The sequence below is a fragment of the Lampetra fluviatilis genome, chromosome 28 (genome assembly GCF_964198595.1).
Source record: "Lampetra fluviatilis chromosome 28, kcLamFluv1.1, whole genome shotgun sequence".
NCBI classification, from domain to species: Eukaryota; Metazoa; Chordata; class Hyperoartia; order Petromyzontiformes; family Petromyzontidae; genus Lampetra; species Lampetra fluviatilis.
In genome coordinates, this window is record NC_136302.1 from 9,875,044 (window position 1) to 9,895,900 (window position 20,857).

Below are 20,857 nucleotides of genomic sequence, written 5' to 3' on the forward strand. Positions count from 1 at the left end.
CTTATTCATTCGTACCTGATGATGGTTGCTTGTGTTGCAATCGAAACGTCGTATTCTATTATTATTTAATTTCTTTCTACGCGACTTTACCGAAAGAACCAAAGAGTAATTCCTGCAGTCACGCAAGCTTTGAATCTAATTTATGTTGTAAATGTAGCGACCTCTGGTGGGTCAGAAGGGACCAGGCAACCAGAGAAGAAAATAATCAAAAGTTGATTATTTTACAAAGATTTTACGGATGTATCGATGGCAAGAACGATACCCACATTAACTCACGGACCAATGTATCATTACACATCTAGTGACAAAGCATTGTATCGGTACATGTGCCATGAATTATAGAGTTTTGGATAGCCAATGACATTTTAGGTAACTGAAGAACAATAATTGGCATACTGATCACGTAACGTTTGGTGGTCAGGTAACTTCTGATCTGATTGGAAGTTGCCATTCCCAGTTGCCCCGCTGGGTGGAGCAGGAAACAATTTTGCCTGAATTAAGGCAACCTATGATTTTTTTTTACAACAGAAAATCACGCGGAAACAATTGCCAGTGACATTAGCCCAAAAATTGCCGGAGTGAATAGTGGCCTTTGCACAGTGCCTGCATCGGGGACGCAATGCTCTCATGTATCCTCTGCTATTGCCAGGTCACACCCTGTGCAACTTCGGCCACGAGTCTGAGCCATGCCTTCTACGAGTTCGCGTCACACCCTGCGCGAGTCCATGGCACGCTTGCCTTCGAGGAGTCCACGTCGCACTCGTTTCACGTGTATGCCATTCCCAAGATCCTCGCCCTGTGATCATCCACGGTAGTGCCATGCCAGTTCACGCTATGCCCCCCGCCCCTCTCCCGTCTGTCACGCGCCGTCACGGTGCTCACTGGAAGGAGGGCGGTCGCGAGTCTCCGATGCCGCCCGTTCTCTCGCCGGCGCGCGGCCTCAGCTCGCCCTGGCTGTCGGCGCAGTGCGAGCCCGAGTCCGAGTGGGAGCCCTCCGCCGTCACCAGCTCAACGGGGGCGATAGGAACAGGCGCGTTACAAAAACACAAGGAAGACGAAGCAATGCACACACGGGGCGGATTTCTCTAACCCCCTAACAATAATAACGGCAAGCGACAAGCAGGTCTGTCAACGGACAAGGCAGCCACTGATCACATCGTTCACCAACGGACAACCGCCTCAGCTGTGTACTTGAGATGAAATGCATATATGTATATTTAACTTCTTTCGCACCGTTATGCAGCCAACCGATGCTAATCTGCTTTCCCCCACACCTCCGATTAGCGCGGTTGGCTACGTACGGTGTGAAAGTTCAACATTCTTAATCAGAGGTACACGTACATAACAAGAGGGGGACGCACAAAAATACAGCAGAGTCAGTCGGCGGCCTACTTGTTGTACCGCATCCTACCAGTACTACCTCTTACAATCTTTAAACAAACATTTAGGTTTTTTTTTTATTCCCGCCGCGATCCAAGAAAGTTATCGCGCACGACTGAGTCCGAAAAGTCTCCCTGTGAGCGCAAGCCAACAAACACAACTCCACACAGCTCCATCCAATCTGATATTTTTCCTTTTTCCAGAATCAAAGACACACATTCACCAGGGGGGGGCAGGCGGGTGGGTCGAGAGGGAGAGTTTCGGGTGTTGGCGTGTAGAACTGCTTTTTGTGTTTAGTTTGTTGTCCTTGCCCCGCACCTCCGTTTGGTTACGTACGTTGCGAAAGAAGTTCAACATACATACGTATACACACGTGTAACGATTCGCCGGTCCTTAAGCCCACGATATACGCGTTGGTGCATGCACTCAACTTTCCATCGTGAGCATGCATAGCCCCTTTTTGTCAATCCACTGCTGGATGATGCCTTGCCTATGCTGTTACGTGTTCATACTTTACCAAGTTAGTCAGCGCGGATTGGTGAAGACGGTGCTCACAAACATCGGAACACGGTACAGTACAATGCTGCACTGCCTTCTGCTGACAACGTAGCCACACGGCAGCCAACAACACCAGTCTCACGCATGGTGGTTGAGAGGCCTTCATCTACCAGTGCGAACACCATGGCGGCTGCCGATGACGACATTCGGACCCGCCAGTTCACGCTGTACATGCGCGAGCGTAATTTGGAGGGGAAAGCGTTCGCCAGTCACTTTCATTCAGTTCAGTTCCTCAACGTGGAGAACGATCAATTTTCATTGACTTTGCATTGAGATTGACTTCAAATAGACCGCTGGTAAATTGAAGCAATGTCGATTCCCAATCATCGGGAATTGTCATTTTCCTAATTGTTTTCTCTTCGTCTTTCTCGGCCCCCCCCCCCCCCACTTAATTTGAGCTGTGCAGCCGTCATCACGCCATCAGACAAAGTGTCCGTTCGGAACTCTCTCCCCCCACCCGTGCTTGAGAACGGCCCCTGGAAATAGGTACCACAGAACTACTTCTGACATCCCGCCAAGTGCCAGTTACTATTTGCACACTACAAAGCGCACGCATTTCCATATGCCTTGCTGCAGAGAAATTTGCACAGCACGGCAGTAAAACAGATCGTTTTTTAACAACACAATTAAGGCAATTAAAGTGCAAAACAAATATATGATTATTTTGTGTGTCGTTAGTGACCGGTTTGACTGTCAACGCGTGGGTGGCCAATATCCATATTCAAATCCACCGTGTCAACAGTGTTGGCTCCCTGGAGCCATCCATGGCCGCGATTGTACTCACCGATAATTTATCTTTCGTTTTGTTTTTACACTACATCGTTGAAAATTGTTTTCCTCCGTTTGTTCGATCTCATTCATACAGGTTTGTTCTCTCAATTAGCCTAAATGTAAAATTTGCATACATGGTAACAATACGCTTTTGTACGCACTATTTGATGCACGTGTAAATCATATCAATTTTAATCGAAGAATCGATGCATCATTACATGCCTACCATGCTGTAAATTCCAATCCAACACCTACAGCCATTGGGGTGCCATTCAAAATTCTACTTTTGTTATTTTCAAGGTCGCGGCCTCCCGGTTTTAATTAATTTGCCCATTAACCCCGAAGCACTGCCGAGCTTAAATAAAATCCCCTCGATATTTACAGCTTGCTGAACGGAGTTGAAAATGCATGTCAATACGTATAGGCATGGTATAAGGCACATTTAAATTGAAAAATAGGGGAATATTAGAAACATGTAAACAACAACAGATTTACGCTGACATTTTCAATTCAGAGGGTGTGATCCCAAAAAAATGCACATTGAGTTGCACCCTACGATACGTGGTGGTTCAGTGTTGCAAATTCAATGGTTGTACTGTACCAAGCCTAAAACGTCTATGCTCCCCGCCTTCACCAACCCATACTGACAAGCGTGGTGCAGTATAGTCAAACAACAACCCATATGACCTGCAAGGTATGGGGACGTTCTCATCCAGCAGCGGACTGGTAAAAGGGTTGTACATGTACAATACATAAGAGGGGGTGGGGCGGAAATTACGAGACTAAGCCACACTCCATTTGCGGCCCGACAAAAGCCACCCAGACGGCCCTAACCCAACCAAGCACTGCTTCTCTATTGCCCCTTGTACTCTCCCAGCCCAACCTCTCTCTCTCTGCCTGTTCTCCCTAAATCGCAGCTGAATCAACAATGCCGGGACACAAAAACAAAAACTCTGCCGATGCTTTGGAATTTCCAGGGCACAGCTCGGTAGCCGGTGTGGCTTGCCCATCGCAGCCCGGCCGTGGCGATGTGCGGACGTTTGCAGGCGGCAGAGGGCAAGGGAAAAAAACGGGAGAAGGGAAAATATATTTGTAACGGTCGGACGGCGTGAAGCAATTTGGCAGACTCGGTCGCATTTTTGCGTCTGCAAGCGTTGCGAGGGCGAGAGGGGCCTTCGTTAATGAGACTCCGGTCCATCGCGTCTGTAATCCGGGCTCCAGGATTTCAGGGCACCAGTGTCACGTGCTGCCTCGCCATGCGGCCCCCGCTGAGCCCCATGGGGCTCGAATTTTTTTCTGATGTGAAATGTTTTGCTTAGTTTGTAAATTTGAAAAGTATTTTTTAAAAAAAGACATTTGCTTACACTGCGACTGTGATTTTTGCAGAGAACCAAATACATTTCTAAAAGACTACTTGTATTTACTGTATATGCATTTTAAATAGTACAGTACATACAGCACACCGTACAGTACATACTGGAGGCCAAGTAGGTTTGAAATCGTTAATGTATTAAGACATTTGAATTGAAAAGGGCACATTTACACGCAACAAAAACAAGGCGATTATAAAATAACATCGATTATAAATGATCGATACGTAATTCAGCAGTGGAATGATCGTGCCTGATAACGATGATTAACAAGTATTCAGCATCAACGTACATGCTACAAGGAAATTGAGCGGGGTCAGCCAATGCACTCCCTGAAGACCTCATCAGAGGATGGTTTGCTAGTCTGTTTCATTTATAATTGGTTGAGTCGTTTTCAATCACATTCAAACCGAGAGATCACAAGTCAACCCATAAGACGAATGCATTTGCATTCGGAACTATCGACAGTGAGCGGTGCACCACTTTGTGTCGTTGAAAACCCTGGAAGATGACATCCTGGAGCTACTTCTGCAAGTCACCTCAGAGGGCCTCTTAATCCATATTCGGGGGACACCTTTTTAATGAGGGCTTTGCAAACAGGGTTTGTTGCGTGTCAGTCAAACTTTAATTTTGGATTTCCCACCACAGACCCACGCAGAGACGAGGCAATCGGTCTCGTCTAAAGACCTCGGTCTGCCCTAGACTGGTCATCCATCATTCGCGCAACTGAAAATGGATCAGTGTTGAGGTTGCCTACGCAAAACTCATAAAGCATAATGGACCAATACCCAAAGCACTGCTTATGGGACAATACAAGTCAACAGTGGTAGTGAGAATCCAAAATAGATTATGTTCAGCTCCCAGACACAAAGTATATAGCCCATAACCACATCACCTGGTAATCTGCCCTGTCTCATCAGATAACAGAAGCTAATAAGAAGGGGGTAGAATCCTGGACGGTGCTTGGATGAACGATTACCACGGATAAAACGGATGTTGTGGGCTGCTGTGCAGCTATGATGTCCGCACAGGGCAGTACAGCAAAATCCATTGTAGTACTGTATCATGCACCAACGTCTCAGCTCCTCGCATTCACCAACTCACACCGACTAGCGTGGTGAAGTATGGTCAAATAGCCCTGCTCTAGCAGTGGATTGACAATTGGGCTCTGCACGTACACAGGACACTCTGCAGGACACGCGAGCGTCGAATCCCTGATCGGGAGATTGAAACGACCGTTGAGAACGTCCATTAAAAGAATAAAGATAAACTACAAAACCCGACAGAGCTACCTCCCATATCCACCTGTCCCCCCTCACGTCGGGAAGCAACCCCCCCCCTTTCTTAAACTCACTTAGGGCCTAAACGGCAAAATTAACCTCCGCCTTAATTTAAAAATCCCGGTCAGCACAACGGGCGGCAAGAGGATGGGGTAAAAGCTCTCTCGAGGGTGGGGGAGGGGCAGGAGGGAAACCTTGCCAACAGATGGGGGGATGGGGGAGGAGGGGGGGCTCACACCCCCGAACACTCCCTCCCGAGAACACTCGTACTACGGCTGGACGGTTCCACTATTCAAGTAATCGATTACCCTCCCGATCGACGCTTCGATGACTATTCACTGTGAGAGGGGGTTAAGGGGCGGAATGTTTTAAATGGTGAGAGGCAGAGTGTAGGGAGCGGGAGATGTACCTCCGATTAGCACGGTTTGCGACGTAAGGTGCGAAAGAAGTTCAACATACATACAGCCTGATAAAGCCCTGATCTTTTCTGGCACACTGCTCAAAAGTATGGGACCCATCGCTTGCAAAACATTCAATCGGCCATTGAGATAAATGTCATAGAATAATTCGAAATCAGTGAGCTATCGATAAATGGATCACCCGGGTTCATCATTAGTTTCCGGCCAGCATGCAATCTGTTCGCTGGAAACGTCGGCGATAGAAAGTGGCTCACTTTTGTCTTTGGTGCGCACATCGCACGAAAAAATGTTCCCAGTTGGTTACATACGGTGCCAAAGAACATACGTACACCGCGTCTTCCAGACCTATATAAATCCCTACTGTGGTGTGCCCAGGGAGGCATGGGTGCCAACTGACGGGACTGTGTAAATCCCACCAATTAGCCACACTTGCGTCGCATTTCCCCTCCGCCCACCCCCCTTCGCTCACCCGGTGATCAAGGAACACAGCGCTCTAAGTAATGAAGGGCCCTCTCGTTGGAACAAACGCCCTTCACATCGCCGCCCTCGCCATTTACAACTTGGCGTGGCTGTTCAGGAAACTGAACGGCAGCTGCTCTCTCCGCCGAGCCCACCGCTCTCTGCACAACCCGAGCTGAAGCTTTTTTTTCTTTTCATTTATTGTTCAATTTTTAATCACAAACCCAGGTGGTCGATTACTCCTGCCCCTTTAAAAATGGTGGCCGCCGCCCCCCACATCTTTCCTCCCTAAGGTGGGAACTCCCCCCCCCCCCCCCCCACGAGCCACATCCAACGTGATGTGTCCGATACCAAGAATATCTCCGCGCACCACCCATCACCTCGCGTCCAGCGGGACAACACATGGAAACAGAGGTGAGACTTCCCCCCCACCCCCCACAACTATTTTCTGATTAGTCGAGTAATTGCACCAATAATCGGTAGGGTAAATTTAATGCGTTGGTTCCGATTACTTCAATGATCATATAACCCGGCTGTAAATGCAACCTTTGTCAGTGATATCAGACACGACCCCGGATCAATGTGTGAAGGGCTGACGCAGGCAAGACTGGGTCCAACTGATCGGGGTTGTTAACGGTCTCACAACCCATCTGAAGCCATCACTTTTGGTTATCAGAAGGCCCAGAAACATTTACGCATGATTTCTCTGAAGCTGCGTTTGTATGCGTGTATGTACGCTGAACGTCTTTACCACCGTACGTAGCCAACCATGCTAATCGGAGGTGCGGGGGAAGGACAAGAAACTACCCATTCTGCTTTATATATATACAGGCACGCGGTGTGCGCTTTAAACATTGCGGTTTCGTGGGAACTCACCCATGCCACGACGCGTCCGTTGAAACAGGGCAGCTTGGCATTGTCGTCCGAGATCTCCTCCTTCACGACGCTGCGAGAACAAAGGGGGTGGACAAGATGCAGAAGCGACACTTTACAATCGACGCTCAATTTCTAACTCAACATGTCCCAGATAGTTGATAAAGACTGCTGAGGCCGGTTGTCATTACCAGCGAAACATCATACACGAATTGTAATTGTTGCTGGTTTACTCTCCAACACATCGGTGTGCAGAACTAGTAACCAATTGGCACGCTCTGTTTACGTGACGAAACCTGACGAAATGGCTGCGCGTCAGGCGGTGGCGGGTTTAGCGACACATTTATATTTAGGCGATCAAACCCAAAACACCTCCCTTATGGATATTGGACGTGAAAGCCTACTATGTGTTAAATAGACTGGAGCAGGCACGCAACTAATAGCAACAGCCATTACGTGGAGCCACACTGGATATGATGTGCCGGGTGCGCAATGATGCGTTCAGGTCATTGCGCGAAACTGTATCAGCGGCGCAGCTCAAGAAAGTAGCTTCTCGTCAACCGCTCAGAAACCGCGTTATAACGGCGCACGCTCCGCGTGACAAACGGGGTGCGCATTTCGCGTTGTGCGAACCGCATTGTTGTGTAAACCCGTTTTGTGAACACGCTTCAAGCAAGAACTTACCGTAAATGTTACGAAGAAGATAACCATAGGCAAGGAAAGGTTTTGGGCCTGGGCTAAAACAGGGGCAGGGGAGCCAACAGCACGAACGGCTGGAGGTAGGGAGTTCCATTTTACGGCGGCAGCAGCAGAAGAGAAGCGGCAACTTCCCACCGAGCGGAAGTTGACCGAGGGTTTTGGCAGGAGGCCTTGGCTGCTGGATCAGAGAGGTCGTGAAGTCCAGCAGCGTGAGATGAGGGGGGGGGAGGGGGAGAGACTAGAGCACTGCTTGCTAACTTGTGCTGGCACGAGCAAAGACGGAACGGAACTTGACCACAGCACTGGCCAAGGTCAACAGATCCGTCAATGGCGGCACATGCACCGCTGAAGACTGCTGGAAAGGAACCATCGCCAGCTTTGGTCTCGCTTACACCAGAGGCTTTCTATGGCAATAACACGAAGTTGATATGGCACCTTTCAGGACCTCGCCAAATGTTTAACAAGCCAACCATAATCCCCAGTTACCATGAGCGAATTCACTCAAACGCAGCTCATATTAAAATAAAATAAAATTGAGGCATTTTCATGGGTGATGTAAACATGGACATTGAATGAATGAATGGCAGTAAAGAGTTCCAAATGCCTGGAACATAATAGCAAACGGTTATTAAACAGCCAGAGGGGTCCATTTTTAACTGAGAAAGGGAGTCTTGTTGATGAAGTGAATGATGTAGGACATAAGGAGATAGGATTTCAGTCAGGTGAGGAGGGGGCAAGGCACATTGAGAATCTTATAAACAATATGTACAACTTTTAAATATATCTGAAAGCAAACCTGGAGCCAGCGAAGCAGTCGCAACCAAGCCACGACTGTAGCTTTAATGACTTCAACAGCTCTGCAGCATATCTCAAGTCACGGCACACGCGCCAAGGCATAAAACACAAGCCCTACCACAGCAGTAATGCCACCACAATTCCCACTTCCGGATGGATGACCGCCCAAGCTGCATTGCAGTGCAAAATACATATACAGCCCTTCTGTTCATCCACTAATACAAGAGGGCCTCCACATGCCTTGTGCATACCTCAGCGTGGGCTGCATAGGTGTGGAAGCATCGTGGGAACCTGCTTTACATGGTGGTGGTCACCCAATCAAAGCACTATCCAGGCCGAAAACCAGCTTGGCTTCAGAGATCCGAGGAGATCGCACGCAATTCGGGCGATTTGATCAGAGGCCTGGGAAATATAACCGGTACGAAAAACAGTGCTGCGGCCATTCAGGAGGTAATCCTTTAGCACTTCAATATTCTCTGTTCACTTTTCCCCCAATGCATGGCTATGGGACGCCACCCATCAACACACTTCTCATAACCACACTTCTCATAACCACACTCCTCATAACCACACTCCTCATAACCACACTCCTCATAACCACACTCCTCATAACCACACTCCTCATAACCACACTCCGAGTCCCCCCCCCGCCCCGAGCCAATTCTGATTGGGAGGCTTCAGCGTTTCTGAGCACGGCGGTATTTTTCACCACGCTGCCACTTCACCTCCGCGTTTCACGACAGACCGTTTCCCTGTGAAGTAAGCGTCTTCTGTACTTGCTTGCACCCAACCATGCTTTCATCTTCTTGAGCTCTCTATCCTGCGGGCACCCACGACGGCTCACTTGGCTTCCTCCACTCGAAAAACTCAAAAACAAAAACCCTCCTCCTCTATTCCAAGCACCCTTGGCACACACATCCCTCTGCACGTACAACATCTTGGGGTCGGTCATTTCGATGTGCTTCGTATAGAACTTGTTCGCACCGTACATAACCAAACCTTGCTAATCAGAGGTGCGATTAGCACGGTTGACAACAAAGCTCTCTTTGCCCCCGAGGCATGGTTCTGTCGCTACGTTTGCTGTAAGGACAGTTCGTTCGGCATTTTTTTGCTTGTCGCGCAAGAAACCGCGTGCCGTCGTCGTTCGTTTGACCCAGGTTTCCCTCGACGGGCGGACAGACTGCCGTTCTCGAAGGGTGCCTCCCCTCCTTCGATTTCGATCACGTGATCCTTGCCGTAAACGTCATGGCCGCCCTGGATCGCCTCCAACCGTCACGTACTCTCGCTCTCCTCGGAGCTTCCACCATCAAAGGCCCAAGTTTCGCACCTCCGGTGAACACGGTTGGCTACGTGCGGCGCGAAAGAAGTTCAACATACAAGTTGTCCCATAATTCCATTTCTCCATCTAATGGCTGCTCTATCTCACCTCTTTCTTCAAAAGATAATTTTCTCCAGGCAGGTTCCAACTCTTCTCGCAATGTGCACAAAAAATGACAGCTTCTTCTTAACGACATCTTCGAGCAGTCGTCTTCCGCTACCTATTTTACCAAGCACCCATTCGCCTTTTTTTCCCCTCTCAGCCCATGGTATTTTCTCGGCACACGTTCAGAATACCACAGAAAATATAATTTTAAAAAATCTATTTTCTTTTCATCTTATTTCCCTGAACTCCAATTTCCTCAACCGCACGCAGCAACTGGGAAAAACAACTTAAAGCAATTACATTGCACTGTACCGCGAGCCCTTCCGAAAGCGGGTCGCGTGCCGCCATGCCCTCGCAGGGTCCTGTGCCCCCCCCCCACCCCCCACCTGTCGGCCGCCTGCCCCCCACAAGCCTCCCACCTGTCATCACAAGAGCGAGCGAGCACCGGCGAGCAACGGCGAGTGGTCACCACCCACGTCGCCCACGGACGGGCGACCACCGTCAACGACGAGTCTCCCCGTGTTGGTCGGCACAGCGAGGCCGGCTGGCACGAGTGACCTCCGTGGCATCGGCGTGGGGCGTGCGGGAAGGGGAGAAGCGGCGGCGAGGATGGGGGTGTGCGCGTGGGTTCGTGCGCGCAGGAGAAATCTCGGATTCGGGCGGTCACGGACGGAGGTCTGGGGGGAGCTCGGGAGGAAGGAAGCTGTCTGGGCTGCAGGCTCCAGGTCAATGCTCGTGGCTCCCCAAGTGCTGGGTGCGGACTGACTGGCTGGTGGGCGGACCGGCGGGCGAGTATGTGGTCCACCCGTGTGTAGGTGGGACAAGCCAAGGCTCACGTGTCGTTATCGCAGCCCGGAGGGACATGACATGGAGGTTTACAACAAAGTAAAAACAGCATGTACGCTGGAAGCGGGTAAAGTGCTTTGAGAAGTCAATTCACGTGAATTTGCACGCTCACGCTACGTACAGTGAGGTGTGCGTGTAGCAAACGATTATTTTCACATTCGTATCTGTATAACGTAATCGGTTTATCCGATTACCTGCAACTGCCAGCCGCCAAATTCCCCGCAACGGCAGAAAAAAAATCGATTCTTGAATCAAACCGTGACACCAAATCGCGAGCGGGGCGAATCGTTACGCGTCTAGCACAGCGTAAAACGTGAAGGGTGCATCCACCTGTGCAACTGCTTACTCGAGACAGCCCATCTAGACGACATTTTTTTTGGGCTACTCATCAATGCCAAGCAGAAATCTTAGAAGTGGGAGTACCCACACTTTATCTCACCACACGCAGCCTGCCGAATGACTAACTGAAGTGTACCTGTTTATGTGGCGTACCTGTTTATGCGGCGTACCTGTTATGCGGTGTTCCTGTTTATGCCGTTGGGTGGACAGAGGCGGGGAGGGAATTTAATAAAATCGCCCTGTTTCATCTGGCGGATATAATTGATGCATGAAAAAGGTAATTGTCACTTTGCTGTAATGAGCAATAGGGCAGTGCTAATTTCCACTGCTGACCCTTGAACCAGCGGTGGAAATTCCACATTAAAATAGTGGAACCAGTTTGTCCATAGGATGACCACTCGACTTCGCACAAAGTGATACTTAGGTGTATTCTGTAGTCAGTGGAGAGCCACAGCCTCGATACAGAAATGAAAGAAAGCCAGGGAGATAAATCAAGTCAAATCCGGTTCAATGTTTGCTCCACTTAAACAAATATCACCGGGCCAAATTCATCAAAAAGGCCCAATTACCAATGGATTCAATATCATCTCATTTGTGCGGAGTAAACAATCTCCTTGGCTGCTTGCATGTTTGATTGTTTATTGTTATTACTCATAAGAAACTTCTAATTACTGCGAAACGACTTTTTCCATGCCCCTTTGAACAGTGCTTCGAATTATACACGCATATCCAGAGTCAAGTTGTATTGCTCGGACATGAAGGTAAATTTTAGCTGTTATCCACACCCATGCTTAGGGAATGTGTTCAGAAAAGACAAAAGAAGACGCAATAGAGAAGGCAATGGCGATTAGAGACCCATCAAGTCACAGAGAGACCTATAGACTCCTACAGACACCTACAGTCTCACACAGACCCACAGAAACCTAAAGTCGAGAACGACCGTGGAGATGCCGCCGGTGCCGGGCAGGAGTGGAGGGACACCCAGGGTGAGATAGGAGGATGTAGTGGAACAAGATACAAGGCCTGTGGACATGACAAGAGGCGAGGCACAGAGTAGAAGCACATGGAGAAAGAAAATCCGAGCGACGACTCCATGCACAAATGAGACTTCTGGTTCACAAAAGAAGAGGATGCACGCTCATCTGTGGAGAGGCCAAGCGGTCTCCCTAAAGTCTCAAATGCATCCTATTACACGTAGCTCTCCACGGATACGTGACCTGAAAGTGAAGGAAAGTTTATCCTATTATCCACATACGTCCGTCCAGATAACTGCATTAAGTAACTTGAACAAACGCATATAACAGGATTGGATGCTAGCAGGCCACAAATCATGCCGGATTAGAGGGGGTTCCACCGCATTAAAAAACAAGTAATGTTTTAAGGCGTCTGCCAACCACCGCCACGTAGAGCCCAGACCAATTACCGAAAACAACAAAACAGGAAATAAATAAGTGGCGCGCACCAATTAACTGTTGAATTAGTTTTTTTTGTTTTTGCAAACACTCATGGACGCCACTGATTAAGGCCAGCGGCGAGGGGTTGCGTGCAATTCCGCGGGCACGGTCTAATTTACGACGACCGGATTCGACTTTGATCACTTTTGGCCAATTGATTTTTCTAATTAACTGGGGATTTAGAACAATGTATGCGTGTGTTGAGTGTACATGTGTTGTGTGTACATGTTATGCTGCCACAGGCAATGAAGGGCTGTGATTTAATTGTGCCGGTGGGGCACAGAATGCACAAGAATATCTCCATATGCATGCTTGACTTTTGAGGAGCACATAACCTATGACTTGAGCCTCCAGCAAAATTTACACCTTGGCCGTGTGGCTCTGAAAACAAGGGGCCAATACCTCACCGAGTCTTCATGTGCACGCGACGGAGGAGCCAGCACACCGGGTGTGGTGGCGGATGCCTGCGCTTGGGGCGAGCGGTGGCCAGGAGATGGCAGTACAGCAAGTGGATTCACAGACACAGCAGTATGGATATTTTGGATGTTGTGTGACCTTTCTCCGCGTACTTCCCGTTTCATCGCACGAAAAAAAAGGCAACTGGCCAACCATTTCAACACTAGACCCTCATAATACAGTCTTCAGACCCGGTGAAGCTTTGCTGGTAAATAAATGACATGATTGTTTGGATAAAGACATGTAAACGTTGCTGGTCTTCCACTGTTCTGTGTCATTTGTCCAGTTTTGTTTGCTCCATTAGCCTAAATATAACATTGGCATTTTGTCCACAAAAATCGTACGTAATTGATTCTCTCTCACACACACATGGTTCAATGTGTTGCAGGCATCAGATTCTATTTTAATTGATGCAATTATGCATTGTTACATTCTAATGTCGAAGAAATACCCTTCCAATATTTCTCCCTTCCGATATTAGGAAGCCACTGGAGCTATGCACTTTAAAATCACAATTGAAAACGCATTCCTTCAGAACTGATTTTTGTGTTCATAGTTTGATGTTCTTCCCCCGCAGCTCCGATAAGCACGGTTGGCTACATACAGTGTGAAATAAGTTCAACATACGTACAGAGCAGCCAACAAACCCCAAGACTAAAGTATGCCCCTTTTATTGTCCTTAATGTTTGATGCAGACAAAACGAGAGGAAGGAGAAAGGAATGCAAGAGCAGGCCATGCCAATGAGCCCCAATGGTCCCAAGGGGTGACCCTTAGGCTTTGAATTAGCGTTCCACATTACAGTTGAACGTTAATATTATTGCAGGATGAACGTCCAACTCCGCTGCCACGTTTGCCTAAATCTTTTCTCCGACGACGAAAAGGAATGGTAACAAAAAATATTAGGGCACGTAGCTTTCACCGAAACATTAAGAGAACGCTCCATCAAACTGGAACAGTTGGCAGCCACTCGAGCAAATGCACAAAAAACCAGGGGCCTACCGAAACACAAATGGCTGCACTGCAGAGTTAATCAGAATGACCTAAAAAAAAAAGAACGTAAAGAACTTAAACCGAGAAAACTTTTAAGCGAGACATTTTATCGGCAATATCGTCTAGCGGTTGCGGGTATGGCATAATTTTTTTTTTTCCAGATTTGAATCGATTGCTTTATTACGCTCTCATGCAACTTTTCTGGGCGAGAGTTTTGCGGAACAATTGCGTTCAATCTGGCCGCAAGTTGCGGCAGCCTGGGCCCCCCCATTGGGAAATCCAATGCAGGATTTCCGTTTGTTTCCATCGATCTCCTCTCTCCCTTTCTCCCCGTAAACAAAAAAAATGATACTTTATTACGAGAAAAATGGATTTCAAACGAATACCCCACTGCATTCTTACAACTACAATCAATTACAGGCGCACGCGCCATGCCACTGCGCGACGATTTGTAAAGAGACATCATCTGCCGGCGGATAAAAAATAAAAAATATTAATAAGAAAATAAAACAACTCTTGTGGTTCAGCTCTTGTGCGGGACATTGCAAAGCTGTAAACGGGAAGACAAAAATAAGAAAATCATTCTTCGTCATCACGATCCATGGGCAGATATCCCGTAGATGTCCAATGCACATATCGTCATGTTTTTCACTTCCTTTGTCTTCTACCAATATGTTCAAGTAGTGTCACATCTCTTATGTCATCAAGCTATTCTACACTTAGGCGGTTGTGCTTTCGCTACGTTGTCCCCACCTGAAGAAGGACGCTTGTGTTGCGCCCGAAATGTCGCGATTTAATTTAGTTGTTTTAATTTATTTTAGTCTATTTTTTACCTACGTAACTTTACCGAAAAAAAACAAAGAGTATGAGTAAGCCATTCTCTGTTGTATCTTCCTCTGTTCCCGGTGGTTCCTTCCATTTTTCCCAACAACACACTTTTAATATTCCTGTTGCGATCCATCATACATGTGTCTAAATAGTGCCAGCCTCCTTCTCATCACTGCCTGCATCATCATCAGGGTCTTCTTCTACGTGCAATCTTTTTTCTTACTTCTACGTTGGTCACTCTTTGGATCCAGCCTACATGCAGTATCCATCTGGAGCAATACAAAAAGCATTATCCTCCATTTTCTTCCATGGCCTGTGCTGCACCTTTGCAAGCAGCATCCAACACAACAGCCTGCAATCGCGCGGACATTACGCGGAAGTGCATTGTCTGGCCACGTCTCTGTAATTGCATCAAGCCTCCGTATGGCGCACACAAGCCGTCTCGCCAACAAGTGCACGCCGGTGACGGCAACGCGCGTGGGGGGGGGGGCTCTACGGCAGCGGTAATTTACCTGAGTGCATTTCGGATGAGACAGAGGCTCCACGCATTGTTCCCTCATTGCCGCTTAATGTGACATCCCCCGCCTGATGTCAACGCGCCTCGTCATCTCTGACAAAAATAGATCTGTTGGAGAGTTGAATCAAGCACTCGCTGTTGTGGCTGGTGCGGAAGGAAACCCGTCTGCTTGAGAAATACGTGCAGGCTGAACACAGTATATTCGTCATGTAAGCACAAGTATGTTACAGTCAGCAAGGATGTACTTTCGGCTCTCTTGAGATGGTGGCTGTCGACGACACGCGTGCATACGCACTCATGGTGCCGTCATCATGCAATGCAGACCATGCTGGGACCTCCTGTTGCGTCCTTGCCAAATGAAACATCTCTTTATACGCATTATCATGGGATTCTTGTTCGATATAACACGTCAGCTCATCTCAACACCTCTTCTCTTTTTAAATTAAGATTGCCCTTGTGTACAGTAGCAAATCCTCTACGTCTTCAAGCCAATAATTAACAAGGCCCTCAACCTACTCGTCGTCGCTCGGCTGTTTCACCAGGACACGAATCTAATCATGATCAGAGTGCCAGTCAGAGCCTAAAGGTTAAACGTTTTGTAAACAAGATAATAACGCCCTTTACTTACCCCGAGGAAAGTCTCAATGGGTGTCTGGTGTGTGGGAGGAAACCAGAGCATCCAGAGAAAACCCATGCATGATGGAATAACACACTCCCCACAGTTTAAGATTCAATTCATTGTCTTCCGTCATATCCTGGCCACCTTGCAGCTCAAACCTACAACACCCCTGTATTCCCATACAGCCTCCCATTCAAGCACGAAACAGGTTCAAATCTGCTTCGCTTTCAAGATGTAACAAGATCGCGGGCATGCCCAATGATTCCATCGTACGATTAATTGAATACCGATTACAAAAGTCATGGAATCGATCAATCGATCCCAGTTCAAGTTTTAATCACAATCAAAAAGATTGGAAAACAGGAACATATCACATTATTGTTATAAAGATTAGTCTTTCCGTGACCATTGAGATGAGCCGCTCTTCGTCTTAAGGGCCTGCAAACGCAGTGTCAGCGTTTGCCCGATCCGAGCGTATTACCGGTTCCGTTCAAGGACACGACAGCAACACAAACCCTGGCCACATAAACCCTGGCCACCCTCCTGCCGAACAAACATAATGCAGGGTGACTCGATGCAGTTTCTTTGCGCCCCCTGAGCACACGATGACGTGCTGCCACCACACCGTGTTGACACGAGTCGCCACTAAGCCACTACAACGTGAACGATGTAATGACAGTGCGCACACAACGAGCTTGCACCCGTAAACGAGACCACATGACCACAATACTACGATCGCTCCACTGGCTACCGATCCATACCAGATCACTTTCAGGATCGCCCTCATCATCTTTAAGATGATCTATGGGCTTACTTCGGCCTACCTCTTCACCTCTCTTCTCACTCCATTTCCCTCCACACTTTCCTACCTCACTCCCGTATTATCACGCTCTGCTCTGCTAATGCACATAAGGCTTTCTGTCAAAGGCCCCAGTCAAGCTTTGCTCGGTGGGCGGCCACTCATTTCGCCCGTTGCTCCCTTCTCCCAGCTATCTGTGATGTACAGTCCTCTTCAAGAACAAGCTCAAGACCTCTTACTTTTGACTAGCCCATAAATATAAATACACACACGGCTTCTGTGCAGCGTCTTGCCATGCGGTCACACGTAGATGCTATATGAATCCAAATTGCATTGTAATTCCTTATCGATAACCACAGGAGGCATGCAATTCTTGAAAACCCACGCTTCATAAAGACTGCAACAACCGTCCAATAAAGCACCCCAGAGATCCGATGATTCATCACAATTCAGAATTCCTATTAAGAACGGATGTTTCCCGTTCTTATTTTTATAGTTAAATTTCCCCATTTCTCATTTGTTTCATCTTATTCGGACAAAGTTTATTTTTCTATCTACGTGGCTTTACCGAAAGACCCAAAGAATATAAGGTTTGACTGCTCCGCTCGCGTAAGCATCACATCACAATATCACTGTCCGAATTTGCATGAATTACAAAGAATAAATTCTCACACACACAAAATTCGATGCATACATTGCGAGCAGCTGAAATATGATTTCAAACTGATGAACCTAGTGCATCATTTGAATGCCCACGAAAAACAATTTGGCTCATGTCTTCATCCCGAAAAAGAAAAAAACCCCAGCACTATTCGCCCACATACAGTGTGTCCATTGAGAGACAACACAGAACACACAGGATTGGAAAACATATGCAAGTTAGAAACATCATATTTACTGCTAATAATAGAAAGTGGCCTTGAGCTGCAAGCGTCGTGAGTAGGGACAATGGCCAGTGAACAAGCCCCACGATGGAGTGGCAGCCAACACGGTACATATGGGTGTATGTTGAACTTGTTTCGCACCGTACGTAGCCAACCGTGCTAATCGGAGGTGCGTGGGAAGGACAACCAACTGTGAGGTAGGTGTCCACCACAGAGAATGAGCGATAAGGTCAGCTGGTGTGCCGGTGCTGAAATCAGGAGAGATCAGAGCAGCTTGAAGGAGGCATTCATCAAGCAGTGGATCGATCATGGCCGCAACACTGGGCCAGATTTCAGGAAAGGCCGAAGCTACACTCATCAACTTTCCCGAAACATTACTTCAGCTGAATGTTTGCAATAGACGTATTGTCTCAACAGATTCTCACTCTAGTTAATGCTGACAATGGCCTGATGCCTTTGGCATAATAAATGTGCAATAACTATTAGAAACCCACGAGGCTCCAAAGGCACCGCCCCAAATCGCACTTAATTTAAAACCTGCCTTTGCTAATCAAGACCGAGCAGAGTGAGCGGGAATGCATTTCACCAATGTCATTCACTGGCACATTTCAGTAGAGTTTGGCTCTCAATAGCCACCAAGGGAGCACGCACGTTTTTCCTCCCCAGAGCTCACCAGCAGAGAACAAGCTGCGCTGCGGCCAAGGTAAATCAACAAGGGCACACGATAAAAGTGTATTCTTCCGAGGGCATGGGACATGAAAAGCAACGGCTGTGGCGATGTGCAACGTGCGACGATGGATCCAGCTCATGAGAAAATACCACGGCCCACATCCCAACAGATGAAGGGACCTCGAGGGTGTTGACCTGCGCAAGCAGCAATGTGTGAGGCACTGGAGAACAAACGCCAGCGGCTTTGGTCGTAAGCGCCACGTCCAACTGCCAAGTGCAAACTGCTGTGGCAGCAACAGCCTTCGGACGCTAGTGTTAACTCGTGAAAATGGGGAGCCGTGAGTTTCTGCAGAACCCACATCAACTCAGGACCTAGGTTCTGCGAAAAACTATGACCAGTACCCCAAATTTATCTCTGGAAAGTCCCATGTTCTTATTAGTATCCGCAGATAGATGTCATTCACAACTGGCCGCAAATTCATTCCATTCGCTTGAATCTGCGGATAAGACGATACAGCGTTGCCTATCGTAAGATCCTACGAAACAACTGGTGAATAAAAGTAGACAACGAAGTCAGATACAGAACCAAGACAAAAGACAGTTCGTCTTATTATCACGAAAAAGAAAAAAATACAATGGTTTGGACAGCTACTAAAGTTGCCTTCTGCAGAGGTAACCAGGAATAGGAATGTAATGCAAACTGGCACACGGAAGACTGATAAGAGGAAGAGCTATGACCAGAGGGGAAGGATAACAAAGATTTAGCACATTGAAGTCTAAAAATACGAACAGCAGAAAAGATGGTGCAAGATCCGAAGAGGTCTAAGGGAGCTCGCATCGACAGCAGGTGTGGAAACACTACCGGATGATGATGATGTCGATGACGAACCACCTGGAAGTGGTATAACCCGAAGTAATAAATACATTTTATTATCGGAGCCTTTACACAGATAAGAGGAGCCACACAGACCTGGAGAGATAATCCATCCTCTTATCTGCATTTATCTGCAGATAACCTCGTGGACAAGAGGAGCGATAGCCACAGATAAATTCAGATAACAGAATCTGGACAATAGCATTCCCTCCACATCGCCATCGACGAGGGAATATTTATTGCAGTAGGATTACACATACCCAAGACAAAAAAACCTGTCTGACATGTGCACTACATGCCCCCGAAAGCAATTCCACTATTCTCTAGCACAGTGGGGCCACCCAGCTGAGGCCAATTTTAAATTTTAGGCGAGTGACTCTTCCAGTAAAGTTTAAAGGAAAACCACATTTGGGAGCATGGCCTGTTGCTGCCTTTTGACATGATACAAGGGGACCATGCAAAGGCGGTGTGTGACTGGAGACGCAGACATGCCTCCCAGCACCGCCAGGCTACAGCAGCCGAGATGAACCTTTGACCTCGTCGGGTTTCATCAGCGAAGTGCAGCTGTGTGCTCTGGCCAAAATGGAAAGTTCAAAGAGATGCGCACGCAGAGCATGGTGATGCATCCTGCAGGCGGACACGAGCATCACACGAGACACGCGCTCATTATGGTAGCACAGGACGTGGGCGACAAGCACAATGTGGGTGGCCGCTACCACGGTTTCAAGACACATCGATTTATCCATTTAGAGACTTAGGGTTCATGTTACACACGTCAAATGGCGTGTGTAAGAATAGATTTTTTCCAATTCGTGAAAATTATGTCAACGTGATGGACTAATGTTACATTTGTGTTAAACGGTGCAGACAAAATTGTGCAAATGAGACAGAAAAAAATGAAACAATACCAGCAAGACGTTAAACATAATACAACAAAAAGAATTGATTATGTTTAATCACATCACGGCTGAATCACTGGAAGGGGGTCAGCGTTACACCCGGAGTAACTCGACTCACCACGATAAGACAGCCGTCATTGTTAGTCATCCACATTGTTAGTCATATTCACCGTTCATTTTTAGAAACTACGTGCTGTACTTATTTCAGAGCAATGGTCCAGCGTAATGTATGCTTGTAATAAAGTGTGTTCTGTAACCAAGGTTTTATTTTTTTGACTGAGTTACATTAATTATGCATGTCGCATGTACAATTTATTTTTATTTTTCCAAAATGAAGACCTCTTCTCATCTTGCCGATGTGTCGACCGTCTTGTTCATTCCCCCCCCCACCCCCCGGCACAGAGACTGTGCGTACATTCTTTGCTCCACGGGTCTTCTGTTGTTAAGAGACAATTGTGTCTTTCGCCTCTCACGTGGTTATAAACGAAACTCAGTTATCTGCCTTCGTCTTATATAAGGCCTGCCTTGATCAAACATGATCAATGTGTCAGTGATATCCCACCCGCTTATTTTTAATATGCATGTTTATTTAGAAGGTGGTGAGAACACATTAAATCCCGAGGGTTAGCGGTTTGAAATAAACTGGTAAAAATAT

At 47.5% G+C, this 20,857-nt stretch overlaps 1 protein-coding gene across 3 annotated transcripts in view; it reads right to left on the bottom strand.

Annotated features, from left to right (window-relative positions):
- Positions 1-20,857, bottom strand: part of DVL3 (dishevelled segment polarity protein 3) — a 56,930-nt gene that overhangs the window by 32,096 nt on the left and 3,977 nt on the right. For all 3 annotated transcript variants that reach the window (XM_078869639.1, XM_078869640.1, XM_078869638.1), the window contains exons 2-3: positions 7,114-7,183; positions 883-1,007 (exon numbers count right to left, since the gene is read on the bottom strand). In XM_078869639.1, the coding sequence (XP_078725765.1) occupies positions 883-1,007; positions 7,114-7,183 (195 nt within the window). The remainder of the gene's footprint in view (positions 1-882; positions 1,008-7,113; positions 7,184-20,857) is intronic.